General features: G+C 47.8%; 1 protein-coding gene across 3 annotated transcripts in view; it reads right to left on the reverse strand.

Moving 5' to 3' along the window:
* Positions 1-1,624: 1,624 nt before the first annotated feature.
* ppfia2 (PTPRF interacting protein alpha 2) overlaps positions 1,625-19,255 on the reverse strand; it is an 82,701-nt gene continuing 65,070 nt past the window's right edge. The window contains exons 7-29 of one of the 3 annotated variants that reach the window (XM_076153580.1): positions 18,452-18,598; positions 17,856-17,990; positions 17,087-17,170; positions 16,348-16,479; positions 16,192-16,254; positions 15,733-15,824; positions 15,125-15,257; positions 14,432-14,649; positions 13,540-13,777; positions 12,853-12,882; positions 12,586-12,716; positions 12,297-12,472; positions 11,696-11,768; positions 8,612-8,693; positions 7,920-8,120; positions 6,061-6,123; positions 4,902-4,931; positions 4,615-4,838; positions 4,421-4,518; positions 4,140-4,315; positions 3,549-3,617; positions 3,155-3,311; positions 1,625-1,683 (exon numbers count right to left, since the gene is read on the reverse strand). In XM_076153580.1, the coding sequence (XP_076009695.1) occupies positions 1,625-1,683; positions 3,155-3,311; positions 3,549-3,617; positions 4,140-4,315; positions 4,421-4,518; positions 4,615-4,838; positions 4,902-4,931; positions 6,061-6,123; positions 7,920-8,120; positions 8,612-8,693; positions 11,696-11,768; positions 12,297-12,472; positions 12,586-12,716; positions 12,853-12,882; positions 13,540-13,777; positions 14,432-14,649; positions 15,125-15,257; positions 15,733-15,824; positions 16,192-16,254; positions 16,348-16,479; positions 17,087-17,170; positions 17,856-17,990; positions 18,452-18,598 (2,811 nt within the window). The remainder of the gene's footprint in view (positions 1,684-3,154; positions 3,312-3,548; positions 3,618-4,139; positions 4,316-4,420; positions 4,519-4,614; positions 4,839-4,901; positions 4,932-6,060; positions 6,124-7,919; positions 8,121-8,611; positions 8,694-11,695; positions 11,769-12,296; positions 12,473-12,585; positions 12,717-12,852; positions 12,883-13,539; positions 13,778-14,431; positions 14,650-15,124; positions 15,258-15,732; positions 15,825-16,191; positions 16,255-16,347; positions 16,480-17,086; positions 17,171-17,855; positions 17,991-18,451; positions 18,599-19,255) is intronic. The other 2 variants (XM_076153596.1, XM_076153589.1) reach the window with 2 other exon arrangements.

Consider the following 19,255-nt stretch of genomic DNA (forward strand, 5'->3'; position numbering starts at 1 on the left):
AAAATATAATGGATTCATCGTTCGTGCAAATTGAAGACGTAAAAACAAAATGGACTCAGAATGAACTCAGACAGGAAATCGGGCTGTACAACGGTTTACCCCGCCAACTCAAAGACGCAAACAAGGAGCTTTCACGGCAACACCAACGTAAAATCGTAGCAAGCAACGGGTTTGTCATTTTTAAAAGTCACCTCACGTCAACATGATCATATACACTCTACACACACTGATGAGCTAAAGCACTCTGACTTTCAGTTCTCTCCTCTGTTCCGTCGTGCAACCTCTGCGGCAGGGCGGGAGGGAGCGGGAAAAGGCCGTCTTGGCTGAGTGTATAAGCATCCCGCGTGTTTTTGCCCATAGCCCCGACGACAAAAATGTACAGTACAACGAGTAACGGCGTCCACGAACGACATCCTTTTTTTGTTTTGTTTTGTTCTCTGAGAGGAAGTTTTTGTGCAACTTCAGAGAGCAACGGGGGGCGCAGGAAGGGAGGGGTGTCTCCTTGTTCTGTCCTTGGCTGTTGTTGAGTAGTTGTGGTTGTATCAAAAGTGCGTGTCGCGTCTCCGGGCGTCTCCTGTGCATTGCCGCCGCCACCCCGCTGCTGCTGCACCCCAGTAAAATTCGCTATTTTGCGTCACCGGGGAGACGATGAGTACGAAATTACCGAACGCGCAGCAGAGAATGGATTTATTTGACACCACTAGGGGGCAGAGTGTTGTTCCAGAGTCTCTTCCTCTTTCTGTGATTCAAGTTCATCATCATCGGCACAATGAAAAAATAAAACCATATGTACAAAATGATCTAGAGGGGGCGGGGCCATATGGACGTATGTTTAAAGAGCAGCATATTGTAATCTATGGTCCACTAAATGAGGCGGTCGGGGCATTTTTTGCACAAACTCTGAATATCTTTTTATACATAGATGTGCGTATATTTATATATATATATTTATATTTTTAAAAAAATGGCGTATTTATATCAATTTACAGATAACCTACACATCTCCTGTAGAAGAAATACACAGTACGTTATGCATCCACATGTTACTGTACATGTAAAAGGTAGAAACGGTGAGAACCTGCAGGACAGTATAGCACCGACCCACATTTCAGGGGACGTAGGGAAGTCGGGGTGAGTGGGTGGGGGTCAGGGGATCAGGGGGGCGGGGCTTCTTGGCAGTGCGTGTCATCAGAACGGTTTGTTCCCCGGCAGCTTGGCCCCGTCCGGCAGCCTCCGTTCAAAACTGGACCTGCGCAAATGAAGAAGACGAAGGTTTGAGTAAGAATGAAGAATCGTTTTTCATATTCGCCTCGTCGTCTCGGTGGTGTTGAAACACGCTGGAGGCTCGTTATCACGCCAAAAGGTTTTTATTTGATTTTACGTGTTGCTAATGATCAGTTAAGCTGTTTTGCAGTAGAGTCAGATGTGCTGTGTGGACTGACATGAGGCCGAGTTAAACATTTGCAGTTCAGTCACATTTTTTCCCGTTTCAGCTGCAAACCTCGTCGCTCTCTCTGTGAACATGGAGCAAACTCATGTGTGCTTATATGAGAGAGCATCTTTGCATGTGCGTTTGTGTGTGTGTGTTACATACAGCGTACAGTTTAATGTCCCTCTCTTCCTCTCAGCAGGAGTAGGTTCTCACCGTGGAGGTGTCCAGCCGCTGCACTGCAGACGCTCCGACTGCAGGGGGAGACAGTGAGGCAGAATAGTCAGTGACAAGCGGTTTGCCTCCAAGTCGATGACACATGGTTAGAAGTGGAGTACAGACTTTGTTAGTAACAGGGATCAGTCGTGTGGTCACCGCGGCACACACACACACAGGTGCCACACTCTCCTACTGACATCACAGACCAGGGAGCACAGAGGGGAACCATGTAAAGGCTGTTTGTGTCACCAGGGACACTTTGTTAGAGGAGAACACTGGACAAAATGACTGCAACTGGTTCACTGTAACAGCCTGTGTCCACAATGTCAAACACTGTGGACAGAAGCTGTTAAAGAGCAAAGGTGGAAGCAGGAAACGAGAACACATTTGAGGTACTTTTTCTCTTTGTGCTCTTTTTATTTCACTACATTTTTTGAGCTACTTAGATGAATGAAAGCTTTTACAATACAGATATGTTGTTGCAAAACTGTTGGGTAGCATGAGGGACAAGTCTCACGTCTTCTCAGAAGGACGTGTATGTGCAGTTATGACTGGTCGCCTTTGGCCAGCAGAGAGCAGCATTGTAAAGCCTGAGATGACTCGTTCCCAATTCAGGCTTCCCAATATCTTTATTGCTCCTGAGAGAACAGGAAGGAGATGTGTTCGATCGTGACTTCCACCCCTGGTCGAGACACTTGAGGCCAGTATGCTTCAGCCCATTTCAACCAGTGCCCTTTTTTAACAGCAGACACAAATGATCAAACTGAGTTATTGAAACACCCAAAGACAAACTGCTCATCCATGTAAACCTCCTGCTACAGGTTCATTTACATACGACTCCTAACCAGCTGTCTCGCCAATTCATTACTGTAGCTTCCAAGGGCTACACCAGCAAACATGGCTCCACATCCATAACTTGCCCCCTGCGGTTTGCCCCCCAGGGTGATTAAAATAACTATTTTGCAACCTTGCAAAACAAAAAAAAAGGACCGCCCTTGGAGTCATGAAGACATTTAAAATACAGATCACAAAGCTGTACAGAGAGAGAGACCACAGGGGAGGGTGAGAGACCACAAAGACCGGGGGATGATGCGTCATGACAGCGGTCATCAGAAACCACGAGTAAGGGAGGGAACATGTCTATAGAAACAACACACACAGGGCCGACAAGCCCGGAGCCTCCAGTGAGATAAGGCTGACCTTGAAACCAATCCAAATACATGTCGTCAGGACTGTCGTCCAGCGTCTCATAGAGGACTGCAGAGCAAGAGACATCAGATCAGAGCTTCCGCCAGAACGGGGCGTTCATCCACGCAGACAATTGGATTAAGCTTTGTAAATATCCAGCTTAAACACATCAGCAGCAATGGAAGTTACCTGTTTTTATGATTATATTTGAATTGTAGAACACCAATTTATCACTTATTTCCCAATATTGTGTAACTGTAATGAGGTTTGACCCATTTCCTGAGTCTGAAGCCTGTGAAATAAGCAGCAGGTACTGACCATCAGGGGGCAGTCTTCGGGAGTGGCCGGACGAGGCGGTGAGGCGGAACCCAGCGGGGAGCGTCTCCGCCGACCCGGGCATCATGCTGATGCCGTGGACGTCTCTGGGTGGGAACTGCCGTCGCCACGATGGCCCCCGGAAGTCTTTGTCGTCACACTGATGGGACAGAAAAACATGGATCAGAACTGAAATGTATCGTGTGATTGTGATGCAACTGCGTGCTAAAAATGGATGGACAGTCATATCTATATTTAGTCCAGTTTCTATTTTCGGAGACGTGGAGATGGTGCAGACTCATGTTGCCATCTCTTGAGTCATCCGTGCAGTGAAATCGGCATGACAACTTGAGGTAACGAACCAATTTTGATGCTCGGTTGCCGCGGCGCCACTCACCTCGTCCAGCCTCCTGTCGGTGCCGAGCGCCAGCAGGTTATTGTACTCTCGCTCCAGAAGCTGACGTGCCTGAGGGGGGAAAACGCAGCACCATCAGTGTTCATTCATCCCGTCCGTGCAGAGGAAACGCTGGAGGCGAGCGGACAGCTTGACAGCTGGCAGTGCCGGCGAGCTCGACTTAAGATTGTAGCAGTTTTTTAAAGGCCGATAAACTCACAGTTATTTGTGGATTAAAGCTGTGAGAGCGCAGACGGCTGAGGTTTATAAATACTAAGAGATGATTCATCGCTTCCTTTACCGCTTACTTAGATTAAACTACAATAATGGATGAGATACTGATGATGTGATACTACTACTACCACCACTCTTAGAACTGCTATGGCTACTTCTGCTTCTATTACTACCACAACAGCAATCTTGTGTGGAATAGTACTCAATATCATACACACACACATGAAATAAATCAATACAACTTCACATTAGTGTAACCTTGAATACAGTTTCCTTACTGTGTGTATGTGTGTGTGTGTGTGTGTGTGTGTGTGTTTAAGTAAAGGGCATTATTGTGTGTTCCATTAGTGTGTGTTGTACCTGAGTGTTCTGGTTAGGGATCTGGAGGAGCAGCGCCAGGCTGGTGAAGTCAAAGTTGTCGTCCAGGGCGACCAGAGCGCCGTGCACGCCGCTCTCCAGTAGGATGTTGGCGTAGTCCCTCAGACCGATGCTCTGCACCCAGCGGATGACGCGCTCGTTGCTCCACACCAACACGTCTGCACACACACATACACACACATCAACTGTTACACACTCCCAGCGCGTGAACGGCAACGTCAGAACCTCTAGATCTAGAACACACTGGTTTGTTACACACCGACCTCTCATTTCATGCTGGCTATGTTCCCGGCGTCTCTCCAGCTCCTTCCTGTCGTAGTTGAGCTTCTTCAGACACATGATTCCATATTGTAAACTTGTTCTGAGACACACAGATCATACAGGCGGGCTTCAGCAAACATCTTCACACAGGACAGATTTGTAACATTAGTTATTTGGATTTGAGTGTCTGTGTTACCTGTGGAAGCTGTCCACCATCTTGAGATGCACCCTCAGGTCTTTTTTGGTGAGGTGGTCCAGCATGCGAGCGTCCACCAGACACTCCATGAAGTAGCTGCGGTACTGAGGTAGACCGAGACTGGGCAGCCACTCGTTGCCTATCCACTCGTGGTTCATGTCACCATATGCTAACGTCTGACAAGAGGACAGAAGACAGAAGACGGGGACGGAAAGAACATTGATCTGATGCTTCTACTAAATCATTAAAGTGAATCTGTGCAACGGGAGCTATCAGCTTCCTCTTACCTGAGCCCAGCTCCCCTCCTCAGAGTCAGACTTCTGTTAGAAAGGTAAACAAAGTAGAGATGCATACAAAATACAAACTTCAGAATTCTGTTTAAACTGCAACTGATCTCGGAGCAAACCAGTGCTTGCATGTAACCTAGACACATGAACCTTTTCAACTCGCAGATCACTTATACTACACATGCAGGATGAACACAGTATGCTTTGATGATCCACCACATCTGTATCAGTTTTTTATTTATTATTCAAAAGTTTAGGCATAAAAGAGGAATCATAGCAGCAGAGATGGCGAAGCAAAACGCATCAACTTTTGACAGCAAAGCGCCTTTCAGATGTAGATAAAAGCTGCGGTGAGGTATTCATGTGGGAAAGACCTGTGGGAGTTTTGATGCAGTTTGTGAGTGGAGAGAGAGAGGAAGAAAGGGAGAAGCTCAGAGAATCAAATGGTCTCTGTCAGAGCTCGTTATGCCCTCGGATGTCGGCTTTTGAAATGAGTTACAGAGAAGCCGTCAGCTCCTGCTCTCGCAAAAAACACCCAGCTATTAGTATTGTAGAGAGGGAAAGTCGGGAAAAGCGAAACAAATACTACTGGCTGGTTCCCTAAGATGAGCTGAGCCATGATCCTCATTACAGATTTCCAGTTTTCACACAATCCACGGTTTGTATTCTGTGATTGGTTATATTGACCATAAAATCTGTCCACAATAAGGAAACAAACACTCTCCAACAGCTTGACCGTGGTGTCTTTCGGAAATGGGGGAATTTGGAACAGAATACATACTCTAACTTTCATGTAATAGTAAATTCAATGCTTTATATTACCGTCTTGAACTTTTTAATTACTAACCTCAATGCTAATCTTGGCTCTGGCTCTCTTTATGGGCTATGAAACGATAACAGAATTTATTGAAAAATAAATGGAAGTTCAATTTTGACAAGCTCTTCCATCTAAAACATATTTTCAAACGGGTCAATTCACTGCAGTCGCCTCACCACCCTGATTGATGCTGCTGGCCCCATGTATGATACAGAATCAATCCAAGAACACACCCTCTGTCCTGACATCCACTTCAATACACACACACATACACACACACACACACACAAAGGATGAGTGACAGAGAGACAGGGTGAGGGTGAAGGACACACAGGGACTGACCGTTTTGGAGGGGGCTGCCATGGTCTCCATCTCCTCATGGGTCACCCACACATTGCCTGATGGCTACAAGGGGGGAAAAGCCCAAGAGACAGAGCAGCAGGAGCAGCAGCAGGTTTGGTAGTAGAGGTCCGGTGGGAGGGGCAAGCAGTGTTAAAGAAGAAGAGCAGCACCACTGTAAGCCAATAGCGTTATAGCATCACAGTCAGATGATGAACTGGCCCCAAACCCCCCCTGGGTTCAAAGGGCAAATGAACAAAAACACAACACAGTACAGCACAACACTACGACGGAGCATCAGGGCGCAAAAGCAGAGATTTACTGAAGACAAAGTCGCAATATTGCGGTCGAAAAGATTACGAGAATAACGTAAAGTATTATAACTATTATTAATGAGTGGAACAATTATTATTCTCGTAACATTTTCGACTTTTTTCCTCAAAATATTCCGGCATTATCCTCAAAGCATTTAGACTTTTTTGTCGACAAAATTGAACAACTTCACTCTTGTAACGTTTTTACTTTTTTTAACAACTTTAGTCGAGAATATTTTTTACGAGAATTGAGGTATTATAAAATATCTCAATTTCATTTTACCAACATTTAGATTTTCATCCAACGACTTAATTATTGTAAGATTGAATGTTTTTTCTCACGATTACGACTTTATCAACTTTTTCAACTATTCCCAAAACAATACGACTTCATTCTGGAAATCTCGGCGGTCTCAATGCTCCCTCGCACAAAACAACTGGCAGCTTACACACAGATACAGTCACAGTCACAGACGGTTGTACATACACACACCATCACCATGCACGACTGAATAAATTAGTACCTTCAACACTGACAGACACATATTCCCCACATTTCCCATCATCCTTTGCCATCAAGTCAAATAAGCCTCAGCCTACAAACCACCAGTCCACTACCGTTGCCTATTTTGATAGCAACAGCAGAGGGTCGAGTCGTCACATCTGAGATCTCAGCCCTGCCATTTAATCTCACGTTGTGGTTTATAGATGTAATGGCGCAGGTAAAAATCGCACATCTGTCTATTTTCTGCTTGGCGTGCACCTCCCGCCATATTTACGAGGTCAATTAGCCCTGAGCATTGAACGCGACTAAGCGGTCACAGACCGGGAGGCTCGAGCTGGGCCTCCTGCGCTCGTGTGGCGTGTAATGAAAGCTTCACGAGGTGTGGAGGAGGCGAGTTTGAGCCGCTGCATGAGGAATATAAACTCAAACTTAAGTGAATACTCATTATATAAGAGTAGAGTTTCTCATATATCTCTTTTTATTTCATACAGTAAAATCCCCTCAGGTCCTCGCTGTGCAGCACGACTGGTTGCCATCATTAACAATCAGTAGAGTCCTCAGAGACCATATGCAATTACCATGACAACAGGGATCTATGAACACAATAACAGCTCAGGTAAATCACAGCGCTCCGTTCTGTAAACCAGGCCGCCGCCGCCGCAGCCAACTCCCAGGAGACTTAAGAACCGGTGAGATGTAGCAACCAATGTAGTGTGTAGGGGTGATTACTGGTGTGTTTGCTCAACATTTACTCGTTACACACCTACACGTGTCAGCCGCATGCGTAGGCGTTTTGAGTGGAGGGAATTGGGACTCAGCCGCTCTGGAGGCAGAAAGGAAGTAAAGAATGGAGCCGAGGAGAAGCGGATCAGGAAGAATGGAGGCGTTGGCATTAACAGCGATCAATAATATTAGGCCATATCGAGTGATCGAGTTGTGAATCAGCCTCTGTCTTCTATTTTTAGTTAAGTATTCTAATCTTAGGTTCCACCGAGGGACGAATCTTCTCATGCAGGCCGTGTTCCGTATGTCTGGTGACTCACGGTTCTGGAGGTGGGCGGGGCCGAGGGGCTGGTGAGCGAGACCATCTCCTGGATGGCCAGGCGAAGCTTGAGACGATGCAGCGGGTTGCTGATGCCGATCTCCCTCTGGATCTCCGTGTCAGACAGGGCTGACATGATGGCGCCGCTCTTCACGTTGGCTCGACATGCCGCCACGTACCAGGCCGGCATCCCCAACCACAGCTAGAGGGACAAACGGGGGATGTTGAGTCTAGATCCTGAACCAATTTTTAAGCATTGCATCATCAATTTTTTTGGGAACACGATTACCCAAAATAAAGGCTTTTGCGTCCCGCTATTTGGCAGGAAACACTCAGCACTTGTTGATTCATGGCGTGAAAAGTGTTCATATGCAGCATAATGTAAGTCTAGCCCAGAGTACTGACTATCATCATTTAGTCTCAGTCCCCATCCAGTGTCAGTTGGGTGTAGGTCAACTACTGCAACACTGGGGGGCAGTGGTGTTCATGTTATGTGATTTTTGCGGCCTTGTGCTCAGTTATTCCAAAAATAACACAGGAATGACACAGGAAGTGAGTGACTCGAGAATAAAACAAAGTAAATGCTGGAGTTTCATATTTAACGACTGAACTGGAGTAAAACTTATAACAGCAAGCCTTTCTTGGTCTCCAATGCCGACCTTCTGATGATCTGCATATTAACGCTTTGCTTACCTCTAGCCAGGCGACGACGGTGGGGCCGTCCCATTGGGCGAAAGGTAAGCCTTTCCTCCTGGCCTCCTCCAATAGCTCGTGTCTGGGGGCGGGGACAGAGGAGACGTGGTGTGAGCGCGTGCACAGAGACGCCACAAAGCCGCACCCAAAAGCATTCATCACGACATCGCCACAACCTCTTCAACTCTCTCACACCCTCGCTCGTCATGGTGTGGGTCTGCGTGTGTGTGTGTTTTCGTAGTGTGTGTGTGAGGATGTTTTATATCTTTCGGTCTAGCCCGTACGCAGAGAGTGTTGAAAAGGGCAACGCTTTATCATTCATCTGCATTGCTGCCAGAGACAGCAACAAACAAGTGAACCACTGTAGCTGCACACATCATCACACACACACATCTGTGTATCACTGTAGTTATGTACGTACACAAAATCCTATTGTGACACAGTTGAACCCTTAATGTGAACAATAACAGATCCTACAGTAACAGCTTGTAGAGGTACATTGATTCCAAATGTAGAAATACACATATAAACTCAAGTACTCAGATATTTGCCAAGTTTATTTTTGCAGACTACTTTTTGAGCGTAGCTGGTTATTTTTACCCGAGCCGGGCTGTAGTTCGGTGATTTTGCGAGGCAGAAGTTGAGGAGAATAATAAGTGAGGAGGAGATGCGTGGGATGCAGTAATATTTTGGTTTAGCGAGCACTGAGCGCCGCTGAGGATCGACTCGGCGTTGCTGGAAATTGCACCTGTGTCGGCGAGGAGCGCGGGGGGGGGAATAGACGCGATCCCTCTCGGTAGGTCTATTTTGTATTGTGCCGATTCCTCCCACGCTGGTTCCGCGCTCGCTGGGTGTGTTTATGGGAGAGAGTTAAAGATAGGGGATGATAAACAAACTCACACTCACACACACACACACACAAATAAATACATTACATGTTCTACTTAGTGAACACATTTCATAATTTAACCCCCGAGCTTGTTGAACAACGTGACGAATGGAAAGAGTAGGCTTGGTCGTAAACATGATACATGTAGCGCTGGCAGCGTTGAAGGCCTCAGTACAGAGAAAGGGCACTCAAACACTGCATACATGGTGCACAAAGCCTACAGGTGACGAAGGAAATGTGTTTGGTCAAACACAACCGCTTGTGTTCACTGACATATAGCTCATGTTTATGTTCAGGTCTGGGTCTAATGCATGGAGAGATACATCCACTGAACATAGCTGGGAAGAGGGAAGTAAGGAAACAGTTATGACAAATCATACGAACAAAAAGAACATCCGACATTCCCATAACCAGACACTACAGCTGGTTACTTCACACAAATAAATAGAGACACATAGAAGGAGAGGAAGACATTCCGGGTGTGAAAACTGAGCCCCAGTTTAGCGGCGGCACATTCCCTGTCCAGCCATGGATGCAGCTGCCATAGAAACTGTAAGAAGGGGGGAAGAAACGTCTTCAGATGGTAAATGAAAACAGAAAGAAAGCGATGGGGTCGTTAACAGCCATGGAGAGGATGATAGAGAGAAGAGAGAGGTCAGCGTTGGCACTGGTCGTTCGGGGGGCGGGAAGGAGAGGACGGACACATGGACGGACAGACAGAGAGATGGAGGACAAAGAGAGCGAGGGGTGGTGGGGTGGGTTTGGGGTGGCTGGGACAATGGCTAATATCCAGGAGGTCAGTCACACATCGTCACCACAACTTACCCGCTTTGGTTAGAGTCAAGAGGGAAGAGAAGATGAAGGAGAAGGAGGAGGAGAGGGGGGGGGGGGGGGGGGGGGGGGAGAGAAGGAGAGGGAGAGGGGGGAGCGAGGGAGGTAAGAGGAGTCAGAGAGCGAAGAGAGAGAGCAAGAGAGAGAGAGAGAGAGAGAGAGGGAGAGAGAGAGAGAGAGAGAGAGAGAGAGAGAGAGAGAGAGAGAGAGAGAGCGACGGGGAGACAAAAGTACACAAATGTTAATGAGTTAATAGCAATTACAATACGAGTCTAACAGATATGACAGCACACGCACGCACACACACACACATACACACACACACGCACACACACACACACACACACACACACACATATCTCACAAGGGGACCACATTGGTCTACAGGAGACCAGGCAACAATGAGGTCTTCTACAGTGCAGTCCTGATCACATCTCGTGCAGAGGAAGAGAATGAGAAATGCCCCTCCAACGTCCTTTACATTCAGATGCTTCGGTTACATTTGCACACACACCCACCCACCCACACACACTCACACACACACAGCAGTCATTAAAGAAGTCAAGATGCTGGAATGGAAAGTCGAGCAGGCAGCGTAATGGCACATGCAGTGAGAGGACACGCCCCCAAGATGCAACAGTGGCGCGGTCGTAATCCAGGACATCGCTATGGAGAAGTGAGTCAGTGCAGTGAGAGAAACAACAACACACCTGTCAACACACACCATCACGCTCTATCCAGCCACTACGTGGGAGGCAAAGTTATTCATCATGGCAACTCAATGTGCACTCTCGAGCAAGTGACATTCATCATTTGGGCCGGAGCAAGGCAAATGCACGCATACACACAAACACACACACACGCACACACACACACACACATTCTACACTCCTGCTGAAAAGGAGATGTGCTTTGTGAGAGGGTTTCCCCCCTCCCCCCACCTCCACCTTTTTGGGTCACGCCCAGTCTGGCTGTGAGTGTAATCGAGGTTTGGGTGCGTTGGGGAAAAGCCATCGAGTGCTTTTGTGAGATTAATTGGCTTTTCATCTCCGATCAATAGTCTGACTTTGGCTTTGTGTCTGAATACGGCAAGCTGATCCCTGCTCTGAATCCTGATCCGGGCTCTGCTTTCTATCGACCTGAACTATTGTTTTTAAATATATTTCCAATGCTAAGGGAGGTTATTGCATTACGCATCTCCAGACATCCACAGAGGGCGATAGCTACAGGTAAACACCCCCCGTCTGTGTGTCAAAGGTCGACCCAGGAGCCAGATGGCTACCAGACACTGTGTCATCGCCCTGAGTGCAGTAGGGCGCTGTGCCGTATTGGGGCCAGAGGTGGCGCTTCGGTGGGGGGCTTACTTCTTTTTCATCCGGCGGTCCTTCTCGGCCTGCGTTCCCAGCTTGCCCACGCCCATGTCCTGGCCCGCCATGTCTGCATCCATCATGGTCGCTTACAGTGGAGAGGAGAGGAAATGATATGTTACACATCAAAAAAGACAGAAAGTATTAAAATGTGATATTTAAAAGAAACTGTGACGTATTTGTCTCCAAAAGTGATTGAGTTTCATGACTTGTTGGGCAGGTTGGACATGATCTATGGGAAGAAGCAGCTACATTTTGGGTCTGGTCAGCCTGATGGTGGCGTTGAAAAGAACCACTTTTATGTTTTGGCCCGTAACTTTTGTCATAAATCATCCATCCGTTTAGGCCACGCCCATTTGTGCCTTGCCATTTCAAATTCCAATTTCAGTCTTCTCCCACAATTTCGTCTTAATCGTCACAAAATCTGGAACACTGACTAAAGGGTCATTTTCTTCCATATCCTATAAATATACATACATACAGTATATGATCCAATCAGTTGCAACAGTACTTCCACCTGACTAACAATGCAAATCAAATATCTACAGCTTCATACAACTACAACTTCATCATTTCAAAGCTTCCCATCAGAGCTCACCTTGTGGATCTACCATGACCTGTCTGTGTGCTAAGTGTGCCAGTCGGCCTTTCTCCTTCTTGCCAAACAGACGCCCGATGGAGGACTTGATGCCTTTCTTCTTGGGCTGCTTGTGCAGGGAGTCCTGGCTGCTGCCGACGCTGCTCAGGGCCTCAGCCTCCAGTGAGGCCGCAATCCTGGAGTTGCAAGACATAAACGTCAGCGGGCGGCATGAAGTACGGAGCTTCACGAGCGAGGCAGAGAAAACTTAATTAAGGATAGAGAAAGCCAAGGTGACACGGCGGCCTACCCCCGTGCGTCATTGTGCGAGGAGGCTGGCAGTGTGTGTGTCATCCGGACCGTCCGCGGCGTCGGAGGAGGGGACGTCTCGCACTTGATGGTGGCCTTGTCCTCGCGGCCATCCTCTTCCACCGCCGCTATCTGAGGGACAAGGGCAAATGAATGGAATATTACAGGTGACCCCAGCCACACCAGGAACAAACCAATTTATCCAGGGTGCCACTGTTGCAACCATGGGATGACTGGTTCATAACATCTAATCCAGAAGTGAGCGTACCTTTCTCCTGTGTTTCCTCAGATCGCTGGGCTGTCGGGCGGAGCAAAGCAGAGAGAAATCATCAATATTCACGCGTTAAGGCATGAACAAACACATCAAGATCTCCACATGGGTGATAGATTAAAGGTTATTGGCTCTTTCAGATGCACATCATACACCATTAGGCGCTTGTGTGCTGCGATCCAATGCCAGATCGTCAAACTGGGACAACAATATTGACGGACAAAGAAGGATGGGTAAACAAAATGATGCAAGGCGCTATACGTCATTTCACCAATCAATCAGATCGAAGCGTATTCGTTTAAAAGCTCCTGGGCATCGCAGACATTTACACATCGCCGTCTTCTCTTGTTGTGGGAGTTTACATGCATATTTTTAGTCTGGTGACGTTTGTGGAAAAAAACCACGCTGATGGGAACATCTGGAGTGTTCGATCGGCGAGTCAATATGGTGCGAGAGGAAGAGATAATGGAACACATTAGTGTCGACGCTGTCACTCCAACACCTGGGCTGCAAGACGCCAGCCTACGCATTCCGTCACGTGTTTCCTCTGCGTGCTAAACTCGTGAGGAAAGTCATCAGACGTTCATCTCAATGAAAATGGAATTCAGCACATTTTCCCCTTTGTGACACCTGTTGTGAGCATTCTGGTGCTGGAATTAAATTGGAAGCAGCGAAGTCACTCACCAGTGTCATGACCCCCATGCGTTCCATGTCGCGGGCGGGGCTGCGGGGGTCCAGTTTGGGTGTGGAGTGTCCGCTCGGCGGCGAGGAGGAGGCCAGGGACGAGGCGGTGGCCGAGGCAGTGATGGAGGTGCCGTGGTGCATTCGGGCCAGGTTGAGGCCCTCCAGGCTGACGCTGGCCACGCGGTTCTCAATCTCCTCCGCTCGCAGCTCCGTCGACTCCTTCTCCTCTTGTATGAGGCTGCGAGGAGGCGAGGTGTCAGGAGGGGAGGAAAGGAAAAGAAGGTCGTGATTTTAGTCAAACAGCAATCACTGGCTCCAACATCTCTACAACACAAACTAATTAAAGACTAAAATCCGGTCATTAACTTCATCCATATCCAGACTGAAGCTTTCTAATTAGCTGAGAGTTAATTTCCTGCAATTTATGATCACTTCCTGCCATCAGATTTGAATCCTTTCCTAAATATGACCTCCTGAAGAGAAATGCGGCGCTGTCATCACTGATCGGAGCTATAAATTTGGCAGACCAAGAGCCGCATTACCGACCCCTGAAAGAGAGGAGTCAAGGAAAGTAAAGTAAAGCGCCCGCAGTTACAAATACGAGATAATTACAGCATTAATGAGCGAGCAGCAGATTGCATTTCCTGAAACCTCCCGAGTCCTGCATGCAATCGGAGCAGCTAACCATAAACATGCCCGAAAAATGATATCTTGATAAGCAAATGCGGCTGCAGGACTCTGAGCAGGTTCAGGATTCCGGCAACTCAGCTTTAACATTACATCAAGTCCCAATTGGATTTCTAGTAAAAAATGGATTGGGAATGCAGTTTTCTGAAATAAGAGAATCAACATGTCCGAGAATCTGCCCCCTTTATATTCTGTTTTTGGTCACCGTATCTCCTTGTTGATGGCGTCCAGTTGCTCCTGCAGCATCATGGCCAGAGTCTGGGCGTCTGAGTGGCCGCCAGGCGACAGCAGGTCCATGGAGCTGAACATCGTTTCCCGGTCGTCGTCGTCGATGTCCGACATCTCCGTGTCGCTCTCGAAGTGGTGGCCCCCCAGCACGCCCAGCTGCTGGGAACGCCACTCGTGCTCGCCCAGCGATTTGGCCTAGACAACGGAAAAAAAGGCCGGGCGGGTCACAGAGATGATTACTACTCCAAAGATGAGATGAGTAATTAGTTTGGTTTTCAGACACATTTTCCATTTTCCATCTAGTCGGCAATAAACTGAACATTGAAATTGCGCTTTTGCTGCCTCTGTGAGTGATCCTTCCCTCTCCATCTGCAGGGTCTTAAGTTGAGGGATTCCATACGGTTTTCTGTAAATATCACAACTACAGTATGACTCAGTGAAAGATCCGCATGGCGAACAGAAACACGAGACACGAGACGCGACTCTAATTTTAGCCTCCTTTACGAGTGCAGCTTTTTTTGAACACCACATGTATTGTTTTGCAGTCCAAAGTCATTAGAAATAGACAGACTCCCTGCTGACTGCAGCTAAATTCTAAAATGATCGTGGACTGATCAGTGAGGATCAGTGAAAGACCAGAGAGCTCAGACCTGGGGTGGCCCCCCCTCACCTTAGTTTCACGCAGACCCAAGCGACCTCTCCTTGGCCGGCGGATGACCTTTGCCGACCTGTAGTGGTCCGACTGGGTTTCAGCCAGGGATCCCAAGGAGAAACGGAGCTCGGTCGACGTGTCCAGATGAGACCTGCTCTCAAACACACAGAGAAGCGGCTTCTGTCAGTGTGTGTGTGTGTGTGTGTATGTGTGTGTGTGTGTGTGTGTGTGTGTGTGTGTGTGTGTGTGTGTGTGTTTGTGAGACGACAGGTTCAGGGTCCTCATTACCAAAGACGAACAACCTCTGAAGCCATTTTAGCGACAGATCCTGCACAGGGATTTTGACTAAGCTGAGAAACAGATTATAACAGATGAGATGCTACGGATATGTGGTAATGCTCAAAGTCTTCCCGACAATAAACCGATGAGAGCTTGTGTGTTTACGGATCTCGTGCGTACATAATAGCCACTCTGATGTGGTGCAAAATGAACTTCTTGAAGGATTAGAGCTCGTTATGGACGCCTGTGTGACCAAAAATGATTTGTAATGAGTCCACAGAGGCGATTAGGAGTGCGGCTGTCAACACATCAGCATTATAGTATTACAAACACACACAGCATCTTACCGTGACAGTGTGGGTTCTGTGAGGGAACCTGCCCTCAATCTGAACTGGTCGAGCTCCGTCCTCAATTTCTCGATCTCCTCGGCCAGCCCCGTCTGAAAGAAGCGATTCAACAACAACTGGTTTCAGCCGTCGTCTTGGTGACATTACGACCCCTTCAGGTGGATTATCTGCTCGTACGGCGCCCCACTGCGACCTGAGCGAGCTGTGTAACGCGGCTGATGGCCAGCGGGGTTAATTACAAACTGCAGAATGCAATCTGACAGAGTGGCACTTTCTCCTGTTTCTGTCTTCCTCATTATCGTCCCCTGGGTGAACACTTGTGAATATTCACATGAAACCAAAGCCAACAACGACATCATCAGTATCTTTCTATTATAAAGCACATTTTTTAGAGAGTCTTATGTATTATGTAGGAGATTAAAGACAAGAGCGGATACTTTCTCCATCCCTGCAACCTACTTTTTCTTGGATCGACTCCTCGTACTGTTTTCTGTAACCCTCCGAGTCTTGAATGAGCAAATTCTGCGAAAAGACAGACAGAAGAGGGACTCCGTCGTTATTCCCGCCGGACATTCCTTCCACCGTGATTCAACTGATGTTTCAGCCGCGTGTAACCTTCTCTTCTAGTGCCGCCATCCTCTCCTTCAGGTGGAGCTGGAGACGCTCGTTGGACTCGGTGAGAAGTCGGTCCACCGTGTCCGACAGACGCTTGTTGTGCTCCTCGTTCATCTTTTCCCTCTGTCGCGCCTGAAGACGAAAGAAACCCGATTTTAAGACTTTCATGCGGTTGGGAGGTCCAGCAGCTGAAGTAGTGGTGCCCATGCTTTCAAAACTCTGTCATCAAAGCGGACATTTGGTACTGTATTGTTTGATCTGTCAATTTATAGTGAAGTGTAGACAGACCTACCATAAACAGCCTGTTTTCACTCAGTGTGCAAAGCAGTGTGGCAACAAGGGAGGGTATCAGTGTAAAATAATTGTATTTTTTTGCAAAGAATTCAAAATAGACGCTCTCGTGCAAAAAAGGAACATGAAAATAAGTGTAATGGTATTTATATATTTATGTATTTAAATCTAAATTGTGTCAGAAAATCAGAGGCTTTTCTATTAAAGTGACATTGTGGCTGGATGCTCCTGTGCTCTGTCTCAGGTCACACTTGGTGCTGTTAGGCATTTGCACATCACAACTAACAATCCTATAGAAACAAGTTGGAACATTGCACATAATTAGCTGTGGCAGATGTGTCAGCGTAGCGTATGAGGCGTATACTGGGCTTCACTCAGTGATCAATCAGGCGCTGTGCTGTCAGTTTACGGCTGTCTGGAGCTGCCACACGCCCCCGCCGTGACTCACCCTCAGCAGCTCCTGGTTCTTCTCCTCCAGCTGGCATTCCAAGTGCCTCATGCGCTCCTCGATGCTCCCATGACGCTCCTCCGCCTACAGATGGGTTACAGCACAGGCAGGAGAGGAGACAGAGGGAGGAAGAAGAGGAAGAAGAGGCCACAATGACCTGCAGGTTCCACAGCCGGGGCGGCGGGCAACAAACTCAAAAAGCAGCAGAGACGAGACGAGACAAGCCCAAGCCTCTATCGTCTAACTGAAAGATGGATGTCTATTGTTTTAAGCGTGATGAAGGAGCTAAAACATAGAGAGGGATGGAGGGAAGACACCACCAAAAGGACAGCATGAAAGAGGAGGAGAGCGGCTCCAGCACGGCCAAGTATGAGCTCCAGCCAGACGAGCCATGCAGCTGTCCCGCTACTGCGGAAACAGCCAGCGCATAAACCCCCCCGCTAAACCCCGCCCACCGCAGAACACCGACAAGAGAGATGAATGGAATCTGCTGTCTATCTACAGGAGCCGGCAGTAGCTGTGACACCCTGTGGGACTACCTTCCTAAGAATGGAGTTCATGTCTTGGAGTTTAGCTTCCATAACAAAGTGATAATCGTCAGGGGAGGAGGAGGAGCTGGAGTCGGACTACGTGGCCGAGGGAGAGGAGAGGGACACGTTGAGACGTCACGAGAGAAACCACATGCCACAGCTTATAGTCTACAGACCAGGGCATCTGTGGGAACATGTGTCAATTGCGTGTGTGTGTGTGTGTGTTTGAGCATTCGTACCTTGGTGAGAGCCGCTATCCTCTGGGCCAGCTCGGCCTCCACCTCCGGCAGAGTCTCGGCCTTCCTCATCGTCTGCTGTAGCTTCTGCTCTGCCAGCTCCAGCCTCTCCTGTAGCTGCCTGTTCTTCTCTTCCATCTGCACGCACACACACACACACACACACACACACACACACACACACACACACAATAATAAATTGATGACTAGAGATGAAGTTCAGCCATCTGCACCAAAGCAAACACTTAGGCAAAAAAAAAAGACTAAATTCTTCTCTTCCTCCAGTCTTCATTTCCTCTGCAATGTTTTGACACAATGTCAAGAGGTTCTTCTAGTTCCTCTGCTAATGCACACAATTTACCAGCTGCAACCACGGCAACCGAGTTCTCCCGTAACAGACAGTAGGAAACACATATTTAGGTGAGGATTAAGGTCAATTTGAACTTGAATGACTTTAGAGGATTTAACCATTTGTTCCATTAGAGGACGATGTGGAGCCGAAGCGTCCCCCCTGATCTGCGCTGGAGAACTGAAAAACTACTTCAGATTTCCTGCACGGTGTAAACAAAGAACGCGATTGTGAAAGGATGTGAGCCGACCTGTCGCAGGAAGGCCTCCTTGTTGGCCAGCTCGTTCTCCAGCTTGTCGTTGATGTCGTGCACGGACGTGGACTCTCGCTGAGCGCTCAGGTAACGTTTCTCCAGTGTGACGATCCGCTCCTCCATGTCCTCCTTCTGACACATGGCCTGCACACACACACACACACACACACACACACACACACACACACACACACACACAAATGCAGTTATTCATAGTGTTTTACAGTTTTTGTCATTAATATCTGCACCAACTTTATTCAGATCGCTTCCCGTTTGACTGAATAAATGATCCCCCTGACGGAATGAAGGCGGTATTAAGTACACAACAAATCCTTCCAAGCGGAAAGCAACCTGACATTTGATTCTGAGACAAAAGAAAAATTCTAAAAATAGAAATCTGAAATTACAGCTACTTATCTATTCATCATGCAAACCCGGAGCCAATTTGAATACAAAGCAGCGCTTCAGTTTGAAGAAATAAAGCTTGCCGCGTGTATCGTTTGTCATCAGATTAGCTCTGCAGCTCGACCGCCGTATTATTTACACCAGAAAACACATCAAACAGCAAATAAACCAAACAATGGCGCCTAATAAAGACGACACACAGCTGTGATCTCCTATCGTCTTGTATCTGCCCCCCGTGTGTGATGGAAACATTATCTCAGCAGCTCTGAGAGTTAATTTCCTGCGGAGGAATCAGCGAGGAGGCGAATCAACGCTGTGTATGCAACAACGGAGAGTCCGGCCTCAGAGGACAACAACGCCGGGTCTGTCCAGTCGCTGCCCCCCCCCCATTCTGCA

This window comes from Genypterus blacodes, unplaced genomic scaffold (assembly GCF_046128005.1).
Source record: "Genypterus blacodes isolate CSIRO-AG114 ecotype Tasmania unplaced genomic scaffold, CSIRO-AGI_Gbla_v1 ptg000007l_1, whole genome shotgun sequence".
Classification (NCBI taxonomy): Eukaryota; Metazoa; Chordata; class Actinopteri; order Ophidiiformes; family Ophidiidae; genus Genypterus; species Genypterus blacodes.